Source organism: Elaeis guineensis, chromosome 5 (genome assembly GCF_000442705.2).
Source record: "Elaeis guineensis isolate ETL-2024a chromosome 5, EG11, whole genome shotgun sequence".
NCBI classification, from domain to species: Eukaryota; Viridiplantae; Streptophyta; class Magnoliopsida; order Arecales; family Arecaceae; genus Elaeis; species Elaeis guineensis.
The window spans coordinates 13,487,653-13,511,648 of NC_025997.2; the positions used below are offsets into that span (position 1 = coordinate 13,487,653).

Below are 23,996 nucleotides of genomic sequence, written 5' to 3' on the forward strand. Positions count from 1 at the left end.
TATAAAATGGGGTAAGGCAACAGTATTGGTAAGTCCTAAGTCCAAAATCCTAAGTGCTGAGTCTCGAGAAGCGCCTCTTAGCTCTTGAGCTCTCTTACCCTCTCTCCTGCTGAATCTCTGATTTTTCACTGTTGCCTAGTCTTCTCTCTGACTTGACCGTCGGAGGGTCCTCGTCGGAGGCATCTCCAGTCTGTGAGGATTTTTCTTGCAGGTGCGTGACACCGACGATTGGACGACGGAGGGATTGGCTGCAATAGTCATCATAACTTTAGTCCATATTGATTGAGATTTTAACGCCTGCTCCAAATTTAAATATGCATTTATTCTCTAATATATGTACAATTATGAATAACTATGTACATGTTAATAGAGAAAAAGGAAAATCAAGTTATATTAAAAAAGAAAAAAATGGGAAAAAAAAGGAAAGCAAGTTTCATAAAATCTAGGTTTGTGGTAGGGATCCTCCTCTTCTTGGCTGACATACTTTTAGCACTAGTATTCTTATTGGAAGACGGTGAAGGAGTTGAAAATAGTGAGCGAAACTAGTGAGCAGTAGATATTGATGTTGGTAGTATGGACAAGTTTTTCTTATGTTGACTTAGTGATGTTGCTAAAGCTGAATTAGGTGGAGCTAGAGGATGTTGACAAAATTGAGAAGGATAGGAGAGAGTTGCTAGAGAGAGATTTTCGAGAGGACTATAGTTCTGATTAAGGTTAGATCTAGGGTTTAGAAAGAGGAAAAGAGACAAGAGGAGAAGATGGGCAGAGATTGTAGTAGATTAAGCTCCTCTTCTCTAGGCTCACACTGCTATCTCTACAAGAAAAGAAATTCAAGATGGGGATAAAGAGGAACAAGATTCAAATGACTTAAATAAACAGCAATGGGGATCATGTTAGAGTAAATATAATAAATTAGAGAAGATAGGATGGAGGAGAGGGATTATAATTGAAGAAGTGACGAGTGGTGCATCGCAATTAGAATAAAGAAAAAAAAAGAGACAGATGACTGAATGTCCTTGAGTAAGGGAAGGTGGAGAGAGGAATTAGAATTATATTATATTAAATCAGTTTTGGGGTAAGTCTTATCAATACTTGCATCTGCCTCGAATCTACTTCAAGTATTAGATCTAAAATCTATTTTTGTCCTAAAATTTAAATAAATCAAGTTAAGCCCATCCAATTAGGGTTGAGTCGGATTAGATATCTCATAACTAGGCTAAAATTGTTGTCCTTGGTGCTCGCATGCTACCTTGAAGTTTGGTAAAAGAGAAGAGCAGGTAGTAAGTTCCCCGTACCAACTCACCCCAAATTAATTAATAAACGCGCCTGGCACGGCCAGATCTCTGGGATTCATCAACAACCGTACAAACGGTAAAGATTTCTTGACCCTAGATCAAGAACTCCATCTAGAAACGGACGGCCAATATTATCCCAGCTCCCTCGGAGATCAATAAAAACAGATGGCCAGGATCTACTCGCCCACATAGAACAGCAAACCCGAGTCTCCCCGTCGGTACTCGGCCCGCCGGTCTGTCTGTCTCTCCGTCTCTCGGGAGTCGGGAGCTCTACAAAATCTGCAGTTGCCGGGCGGTCTAATAACAAAAGAACTACTCATTGTCTCTCTCGTCTACCCCTCTTTGGACGAGCCTAGGGCTCTCCATAAAAACCATCGATGGGAGCTTGTCTCCGAATTTCCCTAACGATCTCGTGTCTGTTATTGATTTGGATCTCCGCGTCGGCCTCGATTCCGTCGAGGGAATCGTTGGGGATAGCTCCTCAAGGTAATCCTCCCGATCACCTCTTCCTTTTTTCTGAAAATTTTTGAATTTACTTATTTTTTCTCGAATTTTCGGATTATTTTAATGCTTCGATGCTTCAGATTTGAGTTATTATAAATCGGATGTGATCAAATGCAAGGATGGATCGAAAAAATTCACCAAAGAACAGCTTAACGACGAGTTCTGCGACTGCCCGGATGGAACCGACGAACCTGGTCGGCGATTTTTATTTTATTTTATTTTTTTTTGCCAGCTTAATGAGATGTCTATTTACGGGGGGATTTGTAGGGGCTTTTGTTAACTTTTCTTCAATTTTTTTTATTAGGGTTTTTGGGGCGACGGCTAGAAAATAGAAAGTGGAAACCTTTTGATTTATTTGGCTATTTTTTCAAATTATGTTGTGTTGTTTTTCAGGGACATCAGCGTGTCCGCAAGGGAAATTCTATTGCCCGAATGTGGGTCATATTCCTCTAACCACCTTCTCTTCTCGAGTGAATGATGGTATATGTGGTAAGAACCGTGCTGTTTGCTGCCCCTGCTTTATATGCTCATTCATCTATTAGTTTAAAATAGGGTCCATTCTCCAGAAGAGGTTTCTTGCTCTTTACTGATAACACGAAATATGAGAAAACTGTGATGTTTGTTGCTACATTATTTTAATCTTACTGTAACCGCTAAAGCACCAATTCACAATAAGAGGAAGAGGAGGATTTAACACTGGTTAGTGGTTGGATTTTCAGGTCCACTATTTCAAGGGTGATCTTAGTTTCTTTTTTGCTTCAGTTGTTCTCATTCCTATAGCTGCATTGCACAATATGGACATCCCCGATTTTGAAAATCATCTAGGCATGGGCTCCTGAGCATTGAAGTATTCTGTTTCTGCATGAATGCCATGCTGTTTTGAATTCTTTCCAAAGCAATCGAACATAATGTTTAATCTGACTCTCATGTTAATGACATGCGTGAAGGGGCAAAGGGAACTCATTAGAAGAAATTGCGCCGTACTAGTGATATTCAAGCTTGATGGAACTACGCCAAGGCCCATAACTACTGGTTCGGTAGAAGCTACCTATCTAACCAACCAAACACCACCACTTTTTGGGTGGTTGGACTTACTCAAACGCCAATTTACCTAGCTAACCTTGCTAAAGATATTTCACAGAGGAGGGAAAAATAACTTTAACTGTCTGATTAAGCTCCCTTCTCCTAATTATTTTCCCCATTTCACCCATTTGCCCTCACCTTTTACCTTTCTTGATTACTACCTTTTTTTGTGCATATAATCCAAAAATTGGCACTTAACCACTTAACCCATGCTTTTTCAACCCAATAGCATTTTTTCCATCTCAGCAAAAAGGTGTTGTTAACTGAGCAACAACCAAACAATAACTTTCCGCAGCTTCATGATTAACTAGTTAAGTGATGATGTGAATGGTTAAAACATTATACAGCTGTCCTCTGATAAGCTACCCAGCAACTAGACTGGGCGTAAGGGTTGGACCTAAGGGCATATATGTTGCTTGCACCTATTGTTGATGAAGAAGGCTCCTTAGTTTATTATGTTTGTAGATTATGTAGTATTGATTGAGAAGAAGACTTAGGTTGAATGCAATTGATTTTTTGGGGTGAAATTCGGAGAATAGTGGTCTATAATGTCATTAGACGTTAATTATATGCAAATGCTACTTTTAGTTAAAATATAAATAGATTTTAGTCCGTGATCTAGATTAGATCAATAGATGATTTTAATCATTAATCATTTTGCTGAAACGAAAGGATGCTTTAATTATTGTAGTAACATTTAATTTGGCATATGAAAGAATGGAGGTATATTGATAACTAAAGTCAAATTAGAGAACTTTTTTAACATAGAGAGATACTTTTGAAGTGTTTTGTGATCACTAGACATCTTTGAGATTAGAAAAAAAATAATTAGACAATAATGAACTCCTAAATGTCATAGATTGGAATCTGGAAGGGTTCAAGCAGAGAAAATGAATATACTTAAGATTCTTAATTGACCTTTAGTATGGAAAGAATAACATGGAACATAAGCACATCAAAGAAGTGTAGAACTTGAACTACTGAGGTCCTAGTAAGGAGAGTGAGTTGGGTTGAAGGGCTGAAATAGAAGAGACGCCTAAGATAATGTGGAAGAATTGGTGAGGAAGGTCCTGGGAAAGCTAACCCCTAGTTGCAGTATTTGCAAAAGAAAAAAGTTTAAATCCCAATTCTGCAAGGTGGAGAAATATTTCTTAAAAATCATGGTTAGGGCTAAATACTATAGTCTTGCTTGATCGCAACTATATGATCATGGAAGGCAGTCCACCTAATTTAGGGTGAACAGAGTTGTATTGGGGGCAGACTAGCACGGTTCCACCTCGCAAAGTGAGAAACCAATGAGGGAGGGGGAGAGGGAGAAGGAAAGAAAGGAAAGAGGGAGAGGAGGGAGGGAGAGGGAGAAAGGAGTGAGAGAGAGAAGGAGAGGGGGGGGGAGGCCAAAAGAGGGAGAGGATAAGGGTTTTCGACTTTCGAGTCCCCTCTCCTTCAGCAATGGCATAAGAGGGGCGGAGCCCCTATTTTGAAATGAAATAGGGGTTCTAGCTATTTTTTTTTTGAAATTTTTTTAACGTGAAGTTGGAGCCCCTATTTCTGAAAAGGAAGGGGGGGGGGGGGGGGCAGGCTAGAGCCCCTATTTTGTTTCAAAATAGGGGCTCCATACAAAATAGGGGCTCCATCTCGATTACACCGTGGGTGGAGGAGAGGGAGCTTGAAAGGCCTCTTTGTCTCCCTCTCTTGGCCTTGCTCTCCCCCTTCCTCCCTCTCCCTCTCTCTCCACCCTTCCTTTCCCTCTCCCTTGCTCTCTCTCTTCCTTTCTCCCTCCCTCTCTTTTCCTCTCTTTTGTTATGCCACGGCTAGAGGAGAGAAAGCTCGAATGCCCTCTCTCCCTCCCTCCCCCTCTCTTTCTTTTCCTCTCTTTCCTTCTTCCTCTCCCCTTCCCTCTCTGGCTCCCCTTTGTCGGTATGCCGTGAGTTAGCATGGTATGATACCATACCATATTATATCGCTAGGCAACATGTACAAGTCTTGGTACCAATTCTGCCAACCTTACATATGATCACTGAGGCATGTTAGATGTTCGTTAGCAACCCCCTCTAGAAGTTACATGGCTTTGTTGGATAATTAGATCTATGCTATATAAGCCAAGGTTGGTGCTCATATATTGGGGTTGCTACCTTTTTAGCCTATGAGCTCTGTAGGTCTTGCAACTTGTAGCTTAAAAAAAAAAAATTTCTTAGTATGAATCAGCTACTAAAGTGATGAAAGTTGTTTGTCTTTGTAGCCCATTTGCTATCGCAATTAAGTTCAGACCCATGAAATGCTCTAACCGGCAATTTCATGCCATCATTATATGCTCTATCAAGTTACTTTGCCAAGTGTTTCCCTGGACCTGTACCTTCCCTTTCATAGGTTATTACAATGATGATTTAAATGTGTGTGTGAGAGAGAGAGAGAGAGAGAGAGAGAGAGAGAGATTTCTAACATAGGGTTGGGCAATAAACAGATTTCATATGATGGCAGCTTGTTTTACATTTTATTAAGCTGGATTAATCTGGTTCAAGTAATTGTTTTTTTGTAAGTTATACTCTTGACCTTTGATAAGTCTGTGGTATCTTCACAAGTACATTCCACTGCAATCTTAAGGACTGCAGTTTTATAGATCTTGATCCCTCTTTTTTTCACCTTATATCATTACATGCAGATTGTTGTGATGGGAGTGATGAATATAATGGCAATGTTAGCTGTCCAAACACATGTTGGGAGGCTGGTAAAGTGGCCAGGGAGAAATTGCAGAAGAAGATAGCAACATTTCAGAATGGAGTTACTATTCGGAAGCAGGAAGTAGAGAAAGCAAAACAAGCGTTTGCTAAAGATGAAGCAGAATTGTCGAAACTTAGAAGTGAAGAAAAGATACTCAAAGAGCTTGTTCAGAAGCTTAAAGGTTTTCTATTGTTATTATTTGTTTGAATTGTCAGCTATTTTGATTATAAAATTCATCAATAATTTCATGTTATATTGGTACCTCTGCTGTATTATAAATAGACAATCTTAGTGGGTTCTAGTAATAGTAATAATGCTACATATCTTAGAATTTACTTGAAATCAATTCTTTCTTTAGTCCACCACAGCTATCCTCATTTATTGCTATGACCTTGTAAATTCTTCCAGATCTGAACATGCCCTCACTTTTTGCTATGGTTGCCATGAGTCCTTCAAAGTCAAACTGAATATACTCTATGTTTCAATTATTGAGATCATGCTCAAGATTTGGCCTAAAATGTTCTTATGGCAAATGCTGCTTATAGTAGCACGAATTTTTTTAATAAAGTGAATTGCACACAAAAAGATAGATTGAAAGAAAACTAAGAAATATGAAAAACACCCATTACAATTTAGAATAAAAATAATGTATAGATCAGTTAAATGATCTAGAGGATCAAGTGCAACTTCAAGCCACTACAACTTTTTTAGTGATTCACCTCCAAAGAAAATGTTAATTCTATATAACTCTATCTACCTCTGGTTCTAAAATTGGAAAATCAGTACCTCATATTGGAGCATTTGGTGGTGATCTTAACTTATTGAGTTATAGATATTTTGAACAATAGGAGACTCTTCCTTTTTTTAGTATTTTAAAGGGTAATGTTTTTGGTTTTAAGGCTCGTGATAAAGTCCCCCCCACTTCTTTAGGAAAAATAGTTAGTTATTAGCTATTAGAACTCTCTCATTCTTTAAGACATAAGATTTAATTTTCCCCTCTATTGAATTAACCAGTTTTAAGAAGAGATCATAGAATCTCCTGGATAGAGAGCCATATCCAATAAGGCATTCACATACTTACAGATCTATCATGAAGTGATGGATTGAAAGGATTAGTAATTTGAACAAGAAGGTTTGGACAGTGCAAAATCTATGAACTGGCCCCTTTTCTTACATGAACTTTTTCTTGACCTTCCGTGCAGAGCAAAAAGAACGAATTGAAAAGGCAGAGGAGGAAGAACGTAAAAAAAGAGAAGAGGAAGAAAGGAGGCTCAAAGAAGCTGAAAGGAAAGCTAATGAGTCAAAGAACGCACCCGAGGAATCTTCACATGATATCACCGATCAAGCTCCTGAGAAATTGTCAGAATTACACAATCAGGTTGATGTAGTCATTGCACTGCTTTTTTCAATGTCTTAGGTGTGGTTTATGGTGCATTATGTAGTCTTTCTTTTTTTTTTTACAATTTATGTTCAGCAAGTTTTATGCTTTACCGCTGGTCTTAAAGTATGGCTTGAACATATCCTTTACAAACTTTTCAGCTAAATGTGATAAAACCTGCTAGAAGATACAAATGCAACTCTCGCAAAAATGCAACAATGAGTCAGCAAGGAACCAATTATTATTATGCTAATATATCTATCTTTTGAATTTCCTAAAGCGGCATGTGAGAATTGTTTATTTGTACTTTAGCTTCCAGATTCTCAATGCATAAGATGTGAATCCACAGCGCTGCATGGCATGCGTTGTATACAACTTGTCACCATAGCCAGTGGTGTCTGTTTAACTGGGAAAGATGGTCATTTCAACAGTCTATGAGTGATCTTACTCTTTTACACAGAGGGACTCTAATATACTTTTTGATTGCAACTTAGAATTTTAAATATTTTTAATATAACTTTCAAAATATATTATTGGTCAAGGTTTTGAATATCATGGGATGGGCCCATCCCTGTTTTTCTGTGGGAAGGGATGCCCCGCATCTCCAAACTTGGGATGGTGGATGGCTTGTACATTTCGGTTCATTTTCCGACTCATCTCCCAACACTTGGGACAGTTGGATGCCCCACTATCCCACTAGTAGAAAACTTGCTATTGGTCATAGTTTTGTGTGTTCTCTAAAATAATAGTTGGTATATCATGTCCCAGATAGGTATTTCCTTTTCTAATTTTTAGTTTTCTTATCAGCTGCTGGTTCAGGATTTAGCTACCTGTTTGTATTAGTGGGTTCGAGATGATCCTACCAGAGGTTTCTATACTTTAGTTGGCCGAGATGAATATTTAAAACTTTTCATGAAAAAGGGAACTGGTAAAATGCAAGAGATGAAGATATTAAGGCATTATTAGACATCAAACCTGACAATCAAATTCAGAGAGTAACATTGACTGTTTTACATTGTTGGAGTTGCACTATCTTATTCTTCTTGAGAAGCCACTATTCTGTTCTTAAACAATACACTTAAGTTAATATTAATAAATTGTCCCATGGTTTTTTTAAATGCCGGTCATTTAGCTCAATGCTGCTGCTTAGGTTGTTAGCAGTTTGTTTATCTAAGTTTGGTTCTATATGTCAGGGCCTGATTGCAACCAGACCTTTATTTATTTATTGATTCAAATTGCTACCCAGTTAAGAATCCCTTCTTTGAAAACCCCTGCTTGACTTTGCCCAGGAATCTGTTGTGGTGAGATATGTTCTAATTAATACTACAAACCAGTTTAAAAAGTTGAGGCAATATGTGCACCAAAAGTAGTAATGTAAAGGCCTGTTTGGTCTTGACAGACCCGGCTTTGGCCCTGAACATTCAATCTACAGATTCTAGCTACTAGATCTTTGCCCAATCTGCTGGTCTGCTCTAAGGCCCATACTCATCTACAGAGTGGAGGGACTCCAGTTTGCTGCAACTTTTTCCTGCTGCTATATCTTTGCTTAATTAATTGTCTTGCCTCTGTTATAAACTCTAAAGACCTTTCAGTTGTTGCTCAATGGTTTTATGTTATGGATATTCTTCTAGGGTTCATGGGTATGTATCATGCTGTTTGCTAAAGCCTAATTCTGGATTTTATTAACAGGATGCAATGGAAGATCACCATGATTCTGCAGTAGAAGACAAAAATGATTATACTACTGGAACTGAGATATCTGATAATCAGGTAGTGGGAAAGGTATTTGAAATTTTTTGTATTATTTTTAACAATAAGATGTCCTACTTTTCGGTTTCTCACTGGCATATCTTTTCATGCTTATTGAAGCAGGTAGCCAATGATCATGATGACACTATAGCCAAATCTGGACATGAGGCTGATGGTAGAAGTGATGGGTCATCTTTCAGTCATGTGGAAAAGCAGGTAGAATTTTTATATAACAACTATTTTTTTCAACAGAATATGTAGTTTTACATGGAAAATGATTTTTTTCATATTCTTTTGTAATTTTCTATCAGCATGTTGTTGAAGCCCAAGATAATGCTGTGTCCAAAGCCAATACTGATTATCCTGGAACTGAAGAAGAACTTTCCAGTCATGTAGCAGAACAGGTAATACAAAATCATGATTCTTGATGTTTCCATCTTATCAAATTTTGTTCTTCCAACCTTCATTCTGAAAAATTGAAATGTCTTAGATATATTACCCAAGTCAAACTGCAGCAAGTTTGCCAGTCATGAGTGTTGATGTCAAACTTGTTCAACTATCTAAAATATTTTTGAAACAACTTTACTAGTTCTGTTGGTTGTTCACATTTTGACAAAAAGCCTTGATGGGTAAGAACCAGAAACTTCACAGAGATTATTTCTGAATTTGACTATCATCAATTTTATTTTTCATACATGTGCGGCAAACTTGTCAACATGTTCATAATGGGAAAATCCAAAGATGTCTGTTCATCTTCTCATTAAACTTGCACAGTGGTGAATCATATAATAGGCTGGATGTATATATTTTTATCAACATATATCTGTGTAAAGATTTTTTGTAGTTTGAACTACTTGCAGTTAAAACTTATTTCAACTGGAGTTTAGAGGTTCAGGCACATATTTTTCTCTCATGCCTAAGGCCTGCTTGTGCTATTGAAACTTCTACATGCAGTCAAGGGCTTAAATCATAGCATTTATTGTATTTGTTTCATCACATGACGTTTGAAATATCAGAATGATGTTTCTTATTGCTTCATGTGGTCCTTAAATGATTATGGAAAAATATTTAGGTACACATCCTCACAATTTAATCTATAAGTACAGTCCATATGCAAGGCATTTTTTTTTTGTCGTCACATGTCCAAAAAGAAACTGTAGAAATAATTGAGAGTTTCTAAGGTAATTTGTGAAATGTGATATTATCTTGAGAAGTTCAATTTTCTCTTGTTAGTTGCGTTTGTTTTCAGTATTGCTTCAGTTTTGTGCTCAAACAAAGCTTGTTCTATTAGTGATGGAAGGGCCAATATTTGATTGAAACATGATGTCTTAAGCAATGATAACAAGATGACAGATTTAGAAATGGGATATTAAATTTGGAAAAGTTCAATTTTCTGTGATTAGTTGCATTTGTTTCAATTGTACTTCAGTTTTCTGCTTGACTAGATCTTGTTCTATTAATCATGGACATTTGATGGAAGTATGATGCCTTGAGCAATGATGACAAGATGTCAGATTTACTAGGAAACTCAGGGTATCAAGAAACTTATATTAATTACATGATGTTGCATCTATAATTTCCTACATTTTCTTTTCAAAATTTTACGAACATGTATGCAAAAGACTGTTGTTTGAAATATATGTATAGCCAATATTAGGACATCTGATATCTAACAACAAGATCAATGAAGAACAAAAAGTAGCGTGGGTTCAATCCATGTTGTTTGCCCATCAATAAATGGACCATTTGTTACGGAGACACAAGACAAACCTTTCCCAACGTCAAAGAATTTTTTTGCAAGAGTCATCTCGAGGCTTTCAAACGCATCCAAGCAATTGGTATCCGATTGAAAATCTTCACCGTAGATTTGTGTAGCCTGGGTTTCTTTCCGAAGTTTCCTCCTGGAGCCCTTAAATCATTGAATTCATAGGCATAGGGGCGTCCCAGGCAGTGGTCCCATGAGAAAGAAAGACAGGAGGGCAGGATTTGTCGTGGTCGGGCGAGCCAGGCCAGATAAGACAAGGTGACATACTCAAGATGAGTGGCCGATCCCAGTCGCTGGGGAAGATCCAGATTCAGATTCTGATTCCCAATTAGCTGATCTAAAGCACGGGGTTGATTGATTAATTTGAAGTTGATTTTTCTCTTGCTAGAATAATCACATTATTTTCTTTGTTAAACTTATTCATTTAATATGGTCCTAGATTTGCTCTCTTGTGAAACAAAATGAAAACTGGTTTAAAGAAGTGTGTGCTGTTGCTGCATTGGATATTTGTATTGATTTATCATCTGCTGGCTACTTACATCAGAAGAAACAATTCTATTTATGAATTCGAGTTAGAGCGTACGTGTCAATTTTCATGGATTGGTGTTTTGGCATTAGCCATCTATGTTCTAAACTTGCAGGGACAAGTTTCTGACAGTACTGAAGGATTGTCAAGAGAAGAGTTGGGTCGTCTCGTAGCTTCTCGCTGGACACGGGAAAATGCTGCTGAAGGAAATGATGAAGTTAACATGGCAAAAGAAGGACTTGAACATGATGAAGATATTCGAGAAGAAAATCATGATGGCTATATTTCAGATAGTGATGAGGATCATAAGTTTGAGGATGATGATTTGGAAGATGACCAAGATGCAGAATTTGGAGAGGATCATGAAGAGCCTACTGGTGCCTACAGTTCTGATGAAGATGACAAAACTGACTATTCAGGTTTTTCTTTCTAGTTTTCCTATGAGAGCAACCATTATTTTCCATCACACTGACACTTCCCTGTTTAGTGCTTAGAAATCATCCTAGGTGTTTATGTGTGTGCTAATTGTTTTCCATTTCCTTTTAGATTTAACTGTCTCTGGTAGCTCATCATGGCTGGACAAGATTCAACAGACCGTGAATAATGTTCTTCAAGCTTTCAACTTTTTTAGACGTCCAGTGAACATTTCAGGTATTCTTTTTTCTTTGCAAAATCATAGAAATGACAATGAGAATCATGCAATCTTGTGTTTTAATTTATCCAGAAGCTGCTACTGTCCGAAAGGAATATGATGACTTTAGCTCAGAGTTGTCCAAAATTCAGTCAAGAATATCCCGTCTGAACGAAAAGCTGAAATATGATTTTGGTAAGTTGTATTGAGAAGTTGATTTAGTCATGAGCATATGTCTTATTGGTACATTTATGTTGCTCATGTCTTATTGGTACATTCATGTTCGCATGTTTGTGAAGTCAGTGTGAATATAATAAGATTTTTTTTGTGTCATAATTGTTTACCACCAAAAGTGGTGGGTTGGGTTTGGGGTGGGGGGGGGGGGGGTGGGGGCGGGGATGTTAGGTTTTGATAATTATCATGCAGTCTTATGTTTCCTAGAGGTTTTTGTTCTGATTTTTCCGATCAGACTATACTTTTCAATATCTTGCCTGTGCTCTCGTATGCATATTATGTATGGTTGCAATGTAAGGTCATAGTTTCCTACCTTTTCAATGCTCTCTTCTACATGATCAACCTTGGGGCAATGTTGAGGAGGGCTTTTGCCTTTCGTTGTTGAGAGGTTGTGTATGCGGAGTTGTGGCTTTATCCAAGGTTCTGGCTCAGAGAATTTGAGATCCGTGTGGAGATCCCATTTTTGAGGCTCATCCATTTCACCATCCTCCACCATTATGAAATTCTACACCAAGATCACTTCATATGATATGTTTTGTTTGACTCGGCAGTGGTTGGAGCAGCAGTTTAATATTGAAGATGTAAAATTGCAGCCCACAACTACATGTCCTTGCAAGATATGCAAGGTCTGTATAATGCAGATCTTTTGTCCAATCTATGATATAAACGGTAAGGTGGTAAACAGTCCGCTGTTAACACCGAAATGACTAACAAGACATACATAAAGTGCATATATACAGCATACACAAGATCATATCATAGCCTGATACCATGCAGTGATGAAGAAACTGAGAGTGAGCTAGGTAAAGTCGATAGTTGCAGAGAAGTGAAACCTTTTAAATTTTTTGTTCTTACAGGCACCCTTCTATGCTCCATAATCTTCATCAAAGCATATAATAATCGATGACTAAGAGTAAATTGCTGGCTGATTTTGATCGATCATGATGTGATCAAATTAGTCCATGGGCTTTAGCCATGCAGCTGATGTATACAGTTTCCCTTTGATTAGGTGCTTCCATACTGAGCTCCATCTTTTAATTATGTACAGTTTTCTTCTGGGTTTAAGAATATTACAAGAATAAAAGAAAACATGAGGGAAAAAAAAATTAAGGATAGAAGCGACATACTCCAAACCAAGATTCACTGTTTCGGTATCGGAGTCTGTACTAGTACCATCCTATTACAGTATCGGCATGCCTGATATGGTACCACCCTTTGTTAATTGTGAGACAAAACTATTGTGATTTGTGAAATTGCAGAGATTTTGTCAATGCCATGTGCATTGTTGCTCTTCAAAAACATCATATGGTTGCAAGCATAGTTTTGACTAAAAGGTTGTATATGTCTAAGGAGGCTAGGATGAGCAGAGGTACCTTTTTAGTTGTCCATTAGCAGGTAGGCTGGCTTTTTAAGTTGCTTGTAATATTGCGGTAAACTGACTTTTACGGCACTAGATCGAATGCACAACTTTGTTGATGCTTGATGATGGTGCAAGTACAAAACCTCTATGTTGTCATCATATGGTTGTCTATAAGGTGATAGATCATATGGTTCTTATTATGTTTATATTAATTTGTAAATGCAGAATAAGTAGTTCGTAAAATACTTTGCTCTGTTATATTCCTTTGATTGCTTATGCAAGAAAATGGTCTTGTTCATGGCGTGAGTTAGACCGGCGACAACAGTTTTCTGAAGTTTGGTATTTTCTTGCCAGGCAAGGATAGAGAATTTTATTCATTCTATGATCGTTGCTTTGAGAGCAAGCAGAACAAGTATGTATATCATACACATCATTCTTTTTAGTTGTGCTGATGATGAACTTGCATTGCTGTTCTTTTTTTCTTTTTCATCCTATAATTGTGGCTTATGGAAATTCTTGTTGGTAGGTACACCTATAAGGTCTGTCCATTCAAGAAAGCCTCCCAGGTTGAAGGGCACAGTAGCACCCAATTGGGGTAAATTCTTGAGATTCTTTGTTTATATTAAAAAATTATATATCATTGATAACTCCTCTTCCTTGACAAATGGGCTCTCAGCACTTAATAAGAAAGTTTCACATTACCTACCAGCAGTATACTAGCCCAAGGGCCTTCATGTTTTCTGATATTTCACCATTCATTTGTGTACATCGAAGCATCAAAAATAATGATATAGAAGTCATGTCTATTGATTGTTATACCAAGCACTTTTTGGTTTCTTAATTGGGGACCTTTTATGTCTTTGAAATGAAGTCTTCTTTGATGATTATAAGAACTTTAGAATGCTTTAATCACATCAAAAGAGAATATGTAGAAATGTCACTGAGGGTAGGGTATTAACCTGCATAACTAGGCCTAACCAAACCTGTGTTTGAATATCTTGGGTCCTTCATGGGTCTTTTCTAGGATCTTTATATGTTTTAAGAAATATAATGTTGCTAGAATCTCCAGGGTCATATTACAGTATGGCACAGTAGCACTCATGCCACATTCTAGCAAGATGAAAGCATAGCCTAGTCAATGTGGTTGGATGTTATCTCATTTTATTTGAGCAGGCACTGGGATAAATTTGACGAGTCATACAGAGTCATGTTATTTTCCAATGGAGATAGGTGTTGGAATGGCCCCGATAGAAGTCTAAAGGTATTGTTTGAATTCCCTTACCAACCTTGTCTGAGCTTTCTTATGGCAGTGATTCTGATTGCTCAAGTTTTATACAGGTGAGACTTAGGTGTGGATTGAAAAATGAGCTTGTGGACATTGATGAACCAAGCCGATGCGAGTATGCATATCTTCAATCTCACTAGCCTTTCTTGTCATAAGAATCTTTTTTCTCATGTTTAATGTTGCCTATATCAGGTATGTAGCTATACTATCAACTCCAGCCCTATGTCTAGAAGAGAAGATAAAGGTACTCGCTTGATCTTTTTAATTATTATGATATGCCTCTTTCTCGTGACTTGAATCTTACAGGGAAATCCTGGTAACCGTGATAGGAACTGCAACAGAAACTTGAAGATATGAACACAGGTCAACCATCGGCTCATGATGAGCTATGAAGTTCTGCACAATTTGCAGAGAATGAAACATGCAAAAGAGTTTCTAGTCACGCTCATTTCAGCTCAGGAGGTTCATGAGAAGCCTTCTCTGTTGAAACTAGAGAAATTTGAGACAACCCCATGTAGGCCAGACGATGATTGGATGTCATGAAGCGACCTCCGATATTTAAAAATTTTCGAGCTCACTTCATGCAGCTGTTGTAATTCTTTTGTTTCCCTTCATCATAAGTGCTGATTGAGAATAGATAAGAGTAACAAATCAACTCGTTTTTTAATTTATTTAGATGGTCCTGATGCACATGTAGTGCTCATCAATCTGAGTTCTTACCAGCGATTACGGCATAGTATTTGGTCTGTCTTGATAATATGAACTCATGTTGGTAGACTAGTTCATCGTAGCCTGACATCCGTCGTTTGATGTATCAGAGGCAAAACTGTGGCTCGATTTGGTCATCATTGGAACCTGGAATTGTTCGAAAGATCTCAAGAAACCCCTGTAGAAAATACAAATTTAAAACTGGTCGAGGTTGGCAAGTAATGAAAAGAATTGTTAAACTAAGAGGATGTATTTTATCTACCATCGAGATTACAAGGTAATCTTGTTTTTGATGTTTACGGCTTTTCAGGTGAATCGGCCGCGGGAATGTGATTGTTGTGGTTATTTCTCTTTTGCTGTTATGATTTAGTTGGTTTCTTTTTCCGTGCTTCTGTTGGAGTTTATGGTGGGGTTCTTAAGCTAATAGTTTATATCTTCATTGAAATTATTATTGCTTATAACAATTATAATAGCCATTATTGGGCGCATCACGATTCACGTACAGTTCGGAATTATTTAATATTCAAATATTCATTATTATAATGATTGTTGTATTTCAGCATTTGAGATGAAAAATGGAAATTAATATCAAATAAAGAATTTTTTTTTGTCAAATCAATAGATATTACTGTTATAATGGAATTAATTAAAAATCACCAACAATAAACATAAAATATGAGAAAGTAATAGTATTATATCCAGATCAGCGTTTATTTTTTGTTCCGTTGAAGTAAAACTTTTGAAAAATATAGGTTTTGGAAATATTATGTTGTCAAAATGCAATGCAAGCGCCAGGTAACCTTTATTTGTGAAGCAGCAGTTGTTGTTATCTCTCTTTCAATTACTGTATGTAACATAAGGGGAAAGTCCAAATCTGTTACGTTAACCATTATTTTAAAGATTTATTGCAAATCAGTCTCTAAAATTATTCATATTTGTATGCTAATCACTGTTTTTTACAAGTATATCGAGATTTTGTACAAATCAAACTTTCTGCTAGGTTGCTAGAAGATAAAAATGTCCTTGACGTGTTTTCAGAACCCATCTTTCTTCATTCTCTTCATCCTCTTCTCACTCAAGACTTTGTCGATCGAGGCAAAATATTTAAAAGATAATCAAGTAACATGATCGGAAGAATACAGAATATTTCATTGTTATTCGGCTAACTTAACCTATGGAGCATATTTCAGGAAGAATAATATAAATACAGGAAAATGAGAATATAAAAATTTTAGAAAAGCGAGTCAAAGGAGATCCAGCGGTGACGGGAAGATTGAAAAACAGGGCATGTGCCTAGTTGGTGGTGATCCTCCACGTACGTTGCCTTCGACCGCGCAAAATTAACAGGGTATGCGCTCCGCGAATAAATGTCCTGAGAAGGAACGGCCCCTCAAAGGAAGCATCGGGTCAAATAAACAAGAATCTTTTTACTTGGGATTCCCAAGAAATGAAGACGTTCAAATTTCAAACAATTAATACCGAGGGTCGCTTTTCAAAACTGAGGACCGATTGCCTTGGAGGAAAAGAATTCTATGGGTAAGAGTGATCTCCCGTTTTAGACCTCGGCCAAATTTTGTCTATGCAAAGGCCTGAAGCTCCATGGATGTGCATCATGCCATCAGAATCGCCATAAGTGCATGTCCCATTGTCGGGGCATGGATGGCTATAGTACATGTGATGTACAGCATCATGCATGCATCATGCATCCAGATCATCTCTGGCATCAACGTAGCATTGCATGGCTTTCACAACACCCAAAGCCTAGTTTCATGGACTTCCACACACGTTGGAGCATTGCATTATTTTGATGGATGGGTTTAGCTTGCCGATTAACGGCGAGTGCAATTGTATCTCTCGGAAAAACAATTTACTAGTGGGAATACAAATATGTTTAATTGAATTAATAAATTTAACTATATTTTATTTGATGTCTGGTGAGACTGAGATTCAATTTGCAATGGTGGCATCTGCATGAACTTTCTGAAAAAAATATAATAATTTGTACGCAAAAATTTATTTTGAGAAAAAAAATGATATGGTAGCAACCTTCTAGATTTCAAAATGCGGAATTCTTTTTCCAGCGCCTTCCGGACGCCAGACCAGAACCGTAACAATAATCAAGACTTGCAAAGCACGAAAAAATTCCCCAAAAAAAGCATCCACCGTCTAAAACCACTGCTTCCAAGAACATCACCCAGGTCCAAGTCCACAGAGCGTTCCATCGGCCCACCACTCTCCTGCCATCTTCGTACAGCATCATTACTCCCCTGATCCACCGTTTCCCCCAAAACCGACGGCTCCCATCGTTTTTACTGCCCCAAAACCCCACCCGAATCACCCATGGATTCACACCCCCAAGGGGGCGAGACACCCAAAACCACTCGCTGTTCCGCCGGATCACCATAACCCCGGTCCCCCAATATAAAATGGAAGGCCGCCTCATGTATCTTTGACACGCCCGCGGCTTCATTTCTCATCATCGACCCCTAGGAAAAGAGGGGAAGAGAGACGCCTTCGTCCGCTTTCTCTCTTCTTCTCCGATCGATCGGCTTTTCTTGGATTTTTTTTTTCTAGCTCCAAATTCTCTTCTTTTTGATCTGCTTCGCTGGTTCTGTGTTGATCTAAGGCGGAAGGAATGGCGGAGGTGAGGAGGAGGCCGAAGACCAAGATCGTGTGCACGCTGGGCCGGCGTCCAGGTCGGTGCCGATGGTCGAGAAGCTTTTGAGGGCGGGGATGAACGTGGCACGGTTCAACTTCTCGCATGGATCCCACGAGTACCACCAGGAAACCCTAGATAACCTCCGGACGGCGATGGACAACACCGGGATCCTCTGCGCCGTCATGCTCGACACCAAGGTAAGACCTTTGTCCCTTCCCTCTTGTGCCGGGATGTCGACATGGGGGCGGGATCTTCGAATTTGTCTGTTTATGTTTTGGATTTTTGTGTATTTATTCCTTCTTTAAATTCTCCTTGGCGTCTTTTTGTTTTCTGATTATAGATCTGATCGAGTTATAATTTCGATTTTTATTTATTACTGTTCTAACGATCTTTCTGTTTAATTTTTTGTCGTTTTTTTAAATCATATTCTTATTCGTTTTTTCCATTTTACTATTTATTGATTTATCTATGGTTAATTTAATAGTCTGATTGATATGAAGCTTATTATGATTCCAAAATTTAATTTTTATCACTCTAGGAATGCTATAGATTGTTATATTTCGGGTTTTCTCTCATCATCAACCCTCATCTACTCTGGTTGCTGGTTTTCAGCCATGGTTATTTATTTTCATGCCAAGATATAACAACCATTGTTCTTGTGTTAATGTATTTCTTGCATTTATTTTGATATCTTGTTATCTTGCTGCCATTATTTTGTCATTTTTATTTTTGGGTGGACAGTGGAGTTAAGGGTGCTCCGTTGCATGTGCTTAAGTTGATGAACTGTGGAAGACTTGGATTTCTCAACTGCTAATTTTCATGCAAATATCGGTTTTACCTGATCCTTCCGGGGTGCCGGATCCCCTGCATAACAAATGTCTGATTGGCATTGGATGTCTCATCATCATCAACCATTTGCATGCTGTATTTGATTTTAGGAGATGATTTTTGGAGGTTTATATTTCATTAGGATATTGGACCTATTGGATACTCTTTTACTCACCATCTCCTTACCAGACTACATCTCATTTAACTTGCACTGGATGATCTGATTGCTCTATCTTTAATTTCCTTTAGATTCTAGACAGAATTGTCAAAAATTCGGTTCATTTCTTTATTTTTTATTTTCGTTTGTTCACATATATTTAACTCAAGGGGGGAAGAACTTGCTCAGGTTCACTGTTACTGATATCGGCCAGATAGCTTACTGAGGGTTGTGTTTCAATTTTCTGATCAGATGTGGGTGTTTAGACTATGCTGCTTGTTTTTGCAAGTAGATAGCATGGTTACGTCGCAACTGATAGATCTAAATTAGGCGAAGGTGTTAAGATAATTTCATATGTATTAAGTAGTTGTTGAGTCTATGTTTTGTGTTGGCTATTTACAGGTTGACATAATCTAGCTAGAAGTTGTTGTGGTTTTGGCTTCTGTAGTAGGATTAGATGTAAAATGAGGGAAGAAGTTGATGGCAGTAGCAACGATAATTTTGAGGAACTTCGCTTACGAAGGAAGATGTAACTCTAGTTGGAACTGAAAGAGAAAAATTACAGTTGAAAAATATTATTATCGAATTAGCGACTGAGATTTATGAATGTCTGAAAAAGGAGCATATAATTCCTATAGTTGAACAGGGTTGAAGTATTAGCTTGGAACCACTTCATAAGTGAAGATGTAGAGAGTTCATTGATGTTGTAACTACCAGATTTTTAATTGTGACATCTTGTTGCTTGAGAAAATGCATATCACTGCTTATAAGATTCCAATCTATATGCTGCAGGGTCCGGAGATCCGAACTGGATTTTTGAAGGATGGAAAGCCCATTCGTCTTCAAAAGGGTCAGGAAATCACGATCTCCACAGATTACAGCATAAAGGGCGACGAGAATATGATATCTATGAGCTACAAAAAGTTAGCAGAGGATCTGAATCCAGGCAGTGTCATACTCTGTTCTGATGGGACAATCACACTTACGGTGCTTTCTTGTGATAAGGTAGCAGGCTTGGTTCGCTGCCGCTGCGAGAATTCAGCTGCTCTTGGTGAAAGGAAAAACGTCAATCTTCCAGGAGTCATCGTGGATCTTCCGACACTAACGGAGAAGGATAAGGAAGATATCCTGAAGTGGGGAATCCCTAACAAGATCGACATGATCGCTTTATCCTTTGTACGCAAGGGTTCTGACCTTGTGGAGGTCAGAAAGGTGCTCGGAGAGCATGCGAAGACAATCATGCTGATGTCGAAGGTTTGTTAAACTGTCTGAATTCTTGTGCGGTTTTGCAAATTATACAATTACATACACAACCTGGAGTTTTTTAAATTCATTATGAATACTCGCAGGTTGAGAATCAAGAAGGGGTGGCAAACTTTGATGATATACTCGCAAATTCAGATGCTTTCATGGTGGCACGAGGAGATTTGGGGATGGAAATTCCAATCGAGAAGATCTTCTATGCTCAAAAGGTGATGATTTTCAAGTGCAACATGAAAGGTAAGCCTGTTGTGACGGCGACCCAGATGTTGGAATCCATGATCAAGTCTCCTCGGCCCACCCGAGCTGAAGCTACCGATGTGGCTAATGCAGTTCTGGACGGCACCGACTGTGTGATGCTCAGCGGAGAGACAGCTGCTGGGGCTTACCCAGAGTTGGCAGTTCAGACCATGGCCAAGATTTGCTTGGAAGCAGAATCATACTTGGATCATGAGGCTGTTTTCAAAGGCATCATGGCAGCAGCACCAGTACCCATGAGCCCATTAGAGAGCCTTGCATCCTCCGCAGTTCGAACAGCGAACTCTGCTAGAGCATCACTAATCCTGGTCCTGACCAGGGGAGGAAGCACCGCAAAGCTGGTTGCCAAGTACAGGCCTGCGATGCCGATATTATCAGTTGTGGTTCCTGAGTTGAAGACTGATTCTTTTGATTGGTCCTGCAGCGACGAAGCTCCTGCAAGGCACAGCTTGATCTTTAGAGGATTGATTCCGGTATTGAGTGCTGCAACTGCGAAGGCCTCTGATACAGAGTCCACTGAGGAAGCTCTGGAATTTGCCATTCAGCATGCTAAGAACATGGGTCTCTGCAAGGCAGGAGATTCTGTTGTGGCATTGCATCGGATTGGAGTTGCATCGGTGATTAAGATCTTGACAGCCAATTAGTAAATGATGGTTGAGAAGCAGCTTTTCCAAGGGCACTTTTGCTGCAGGTTCTACGCGTCCCTACTTTTGTTTTGATTTTGCTGTTATTCTATGGAGATGCAGATGATGTGCTGTAAGGGATGTGGCAGTACAAATTTTGTTGCTTTAGCTAAGATACAGATTTTCTCCCCAAAGGTGATATGAACTTTTTGAGAATTTTGATTTAGTTGAGGTGCTATTGCGAGAATGTTCTCGCAAATTTTTGCTGCCTCGATGGTTTAAGTTTATATGTTTCGTGACAGTTGTTGAGTTTGTTGATCTTTTTCATTTAAATTATTGAGAACACCCCTTATTTTTGTTTTGGTATACTGCTGTTGAATTGTTGAGCAGCTCAAGTCAAGATATTGATTACAAGGAGCTTCAATTAATTCTTGCGCCTGTTGGATTTTATAGTTGTATTCTGCTGGTTCTGGACCGGCCATTTCAGTGAGCGATACTTTCAAGGCAGAATTATTTCTTCACGTAGTAAATATTTTTTTTTTTAAGCATGACCAGTATAGGCCATGGGAGCGATGGCTCCACCAAGTGCGGATTATTTTTGGATGGGATTTATGGTCCAGCCGTTGAAAGGTATTATAGCCTGAGCTATATCTATATTTATAAGCGTTTTGGTTGTTTGTTGAGTAGATTGACGTGAATTGTATCGGGGGAAAATATGATTTCATTGATCCAATTTACAAGTCTTATGAAATTTTGGATCCAATCAAGTTTTAGGTGCTATGTGATAGAGGATGATATTTTATATTATTTAGTGATGTGATCATCTTATTTGTATTGTAAAATTTTAGTGATGTGATCATCTTATTTGATATTGTAAAATTTCATTAAGTGTCGAAGGATTTAATGATAGTATTATCATATTGATGATAGTATCATTGCACAATGCAGTTGATATATATCACATATATTTCAAGTGATGGTACATCATTGGATCTAAGTGATGTGCCAAAATTATTTTGGAATAAAAATATCTTTAGTCACTAAATTGATAAGAAAATATTTTTTTTTTATTTTTTTTATATATGTCTATCTATTAGATGTATTTTTTATTTTTATTGATAGATTTAGTTAAATGATGTGGATATTTTTTATTTATTTATTAGATATCGATTTTATTTTTATAGATAGATATGATTAATTGGTATCCATGAATTATGTTAAATTTTTTTTTTTTTTAAATTTATTTGGATGGGTTAAATCATTCCTAATGGGCCCTTGATATGATGGTTATTGTTGAGTCTAATCAAACATGATTATATATAATATTATCGTAATATTATTTTAATAATTTCATCAAAATAAATATTTATAATAATAATAAATAAATAAATATTATTATTATTACTACTGCTACATATTTTCATGAGGAGTTATAAATGAAGAATATTTAATCAATTTATAGAGTAATTATTATGTACTAATATATAAGGCTGTTTATGATATTTTATATATTATAACTATTACTATTTGGTGATACATCAAACATAGTAAAATTTTATTTCTAGTAATATTTAGTGATATATCAAATATGATGATCATATATCATCTCAGTATGTATATTATCCCAGTGTTTATATCATCTCAGTGATCATATCATTATAGTTATTACATCATTGGTGATATACCAAATAGCATTTTCATGATTCAACTGTACTTGGATGAGTGTTTTTTGGAGTTGCCTCATGATCAAATGGATGGCATGTGGAGCCAGTGAGCTTTTGGCTTGTTAAACATTGCTCTCAGCCAACTGCTAACCGCCATTAAACATGTCAAAAGTCTGAACCAAATCATCAAATCATGTTTTGCAATCGCAAAGGCGATAACTCCGGACGTTTTGAAAAATTGATGCCACAACCACCAAAAGAAGTATATCATCTAGCAGGCAAATTTTCAGCAGGAATAAAATAAAGATGTTTATATGCTCCAGCCTATCTTTTGGATACGTAATAGCTTATTTGACCAATGCTATATTTGATTGAGGTCATGAGAGGATGGATGAATGAAATTGAAAAGATAGATGGCCTTCATCCATCATTTAGTTCAAAAAGTTATAGAAAAGATGGATGAAAAAGATGGATTATCCATCAATCCTATCCCACTATTTTACATCCTCCCAAATTAGGAGGATAAAAGAAAGATGGAATATTGAAGGATGGACTTGAACATTAACAAAATTATCTCTTATTAATTTTTTTGATAAAAATATATTGATGCTTTATTTTTCATTAATATATATATATATATATATATATATTATTAATCATATATTATTAAATTTTATCGATTATTATTTTAATTTTCATATATAATTCTCATAATTATAATTAAAAATTAGATTATCTTCTATTTCTCTTTTCATATTTACTATTTTTAATTAACTATATATATAATATTAATTAACTATTTAAATTAAATTATAAATTAGTTAGTTATTTTATAAATTAAATATTTATATAATTTTAATATAATTATATATTATAAAGAATATAAGTTTATAGATTGTTTATTTTTTTACTATAAATAAATATTATTAATTGATAATAATAATATTTTTATCAAAAGATAGTTTAATAAAATATTATACAAATATTATCCATCTTTTCTCTCATTCTTCCTATATCAAATAGAGGAGGGAATCATTTCCACCATCCTTCTATATTTCATCAAACATATAAGGAGATGGATGGAAAATCCACCTATCTTTTTTCCATCTATCCTTTATTTTCTATCCATCATTCCTTCTATCCATTCTTGATACCAAACGGGGGTAAATGACGGTAAATAATCAGATGATATGCTACATTAAAAGGTTATTTGATATTTGAAAGCTATGGATTATGGGTGTTATTAATCAGGAATAGTTCCTTGGAACAGAATCTATGCAATTCATGATTAATTTTTACACACCTACATCA

At 37.1% G+C, this 23,996-nt stretch overlaps 2 protein-coding genes across 6 annotated transcripts; both read left to right on the top strand.

Annotated features, from left to right (window-relative positions):
- Positions 1–1,487: 1,487 nt before the first annotated feature.
- Positions 1,488–15,235, top strand: LOC105044925 (glucosidase 2 subunit beta). Of its 5 annotated transcripts, none has more exons than XM_010923025.4 (17): positions 1,488–1,781; positions 1,880–1,993; positions 2,193–2,288; positions 5,542–5,781; positions 6,803–6,978; positions 8,668–8,748; positions 8,851–8,943; positions 9,039–9,131; positions 11,134–11,437; positions 11,565–11,669; positions 11,743–11,844; positions 13,598–13,655; positions 13,770–13,838; positions 14,417–14,504; positions 14,582–14,643; positions 14,721–14,772; positions 14,858–15,235. In XM_010923025.4, exons 1-17 carry the CDS (start codon positions 1,673–1,675, stop codon positions 14,918–14,920), a joined length of 1,905 nt encoding a protein of 634 aa, XP_010921327.1. In that variant the 5' UTR covers positions 1,488–1,672; the 3' UTR covers positions 14,921–15,235. The 5 variants fall into 5 exon arrangements, with proteins under 5 accessions (XP_010921327.1, XP_010921324.1, XP_073113677.1 ...); XM_010923022.4 differs by having other exon boundaries at positions 8,668–8,760; positions 14,858–15,105; XM_073257576.1 differs by having other exon boundaries at positions 8,668–8,760; positions 14,870–15,105.
- A 2,493-nt stretch (positions 15,236–17,728) lies between these two features.
- Positions 17,729–21,387, top strand: LOC105044926 (pyruvate kinase, cytosolic isozyme). The gene is given in 4 exon segments (XM_010923029.4): positions 17,729–17,914; positions 17,917–18,092; positions 19,673–20,134; positions 20,230–21,387. Coding segments are annotated over 4 exon segments (1,494 nt in total). The 5' UTR covers positions 17,729–17,871; the 3' UTR covers positions 21,043–21,387.
- Positions 21,388–23,996: the final 2,609 nt, after the last annotated feature.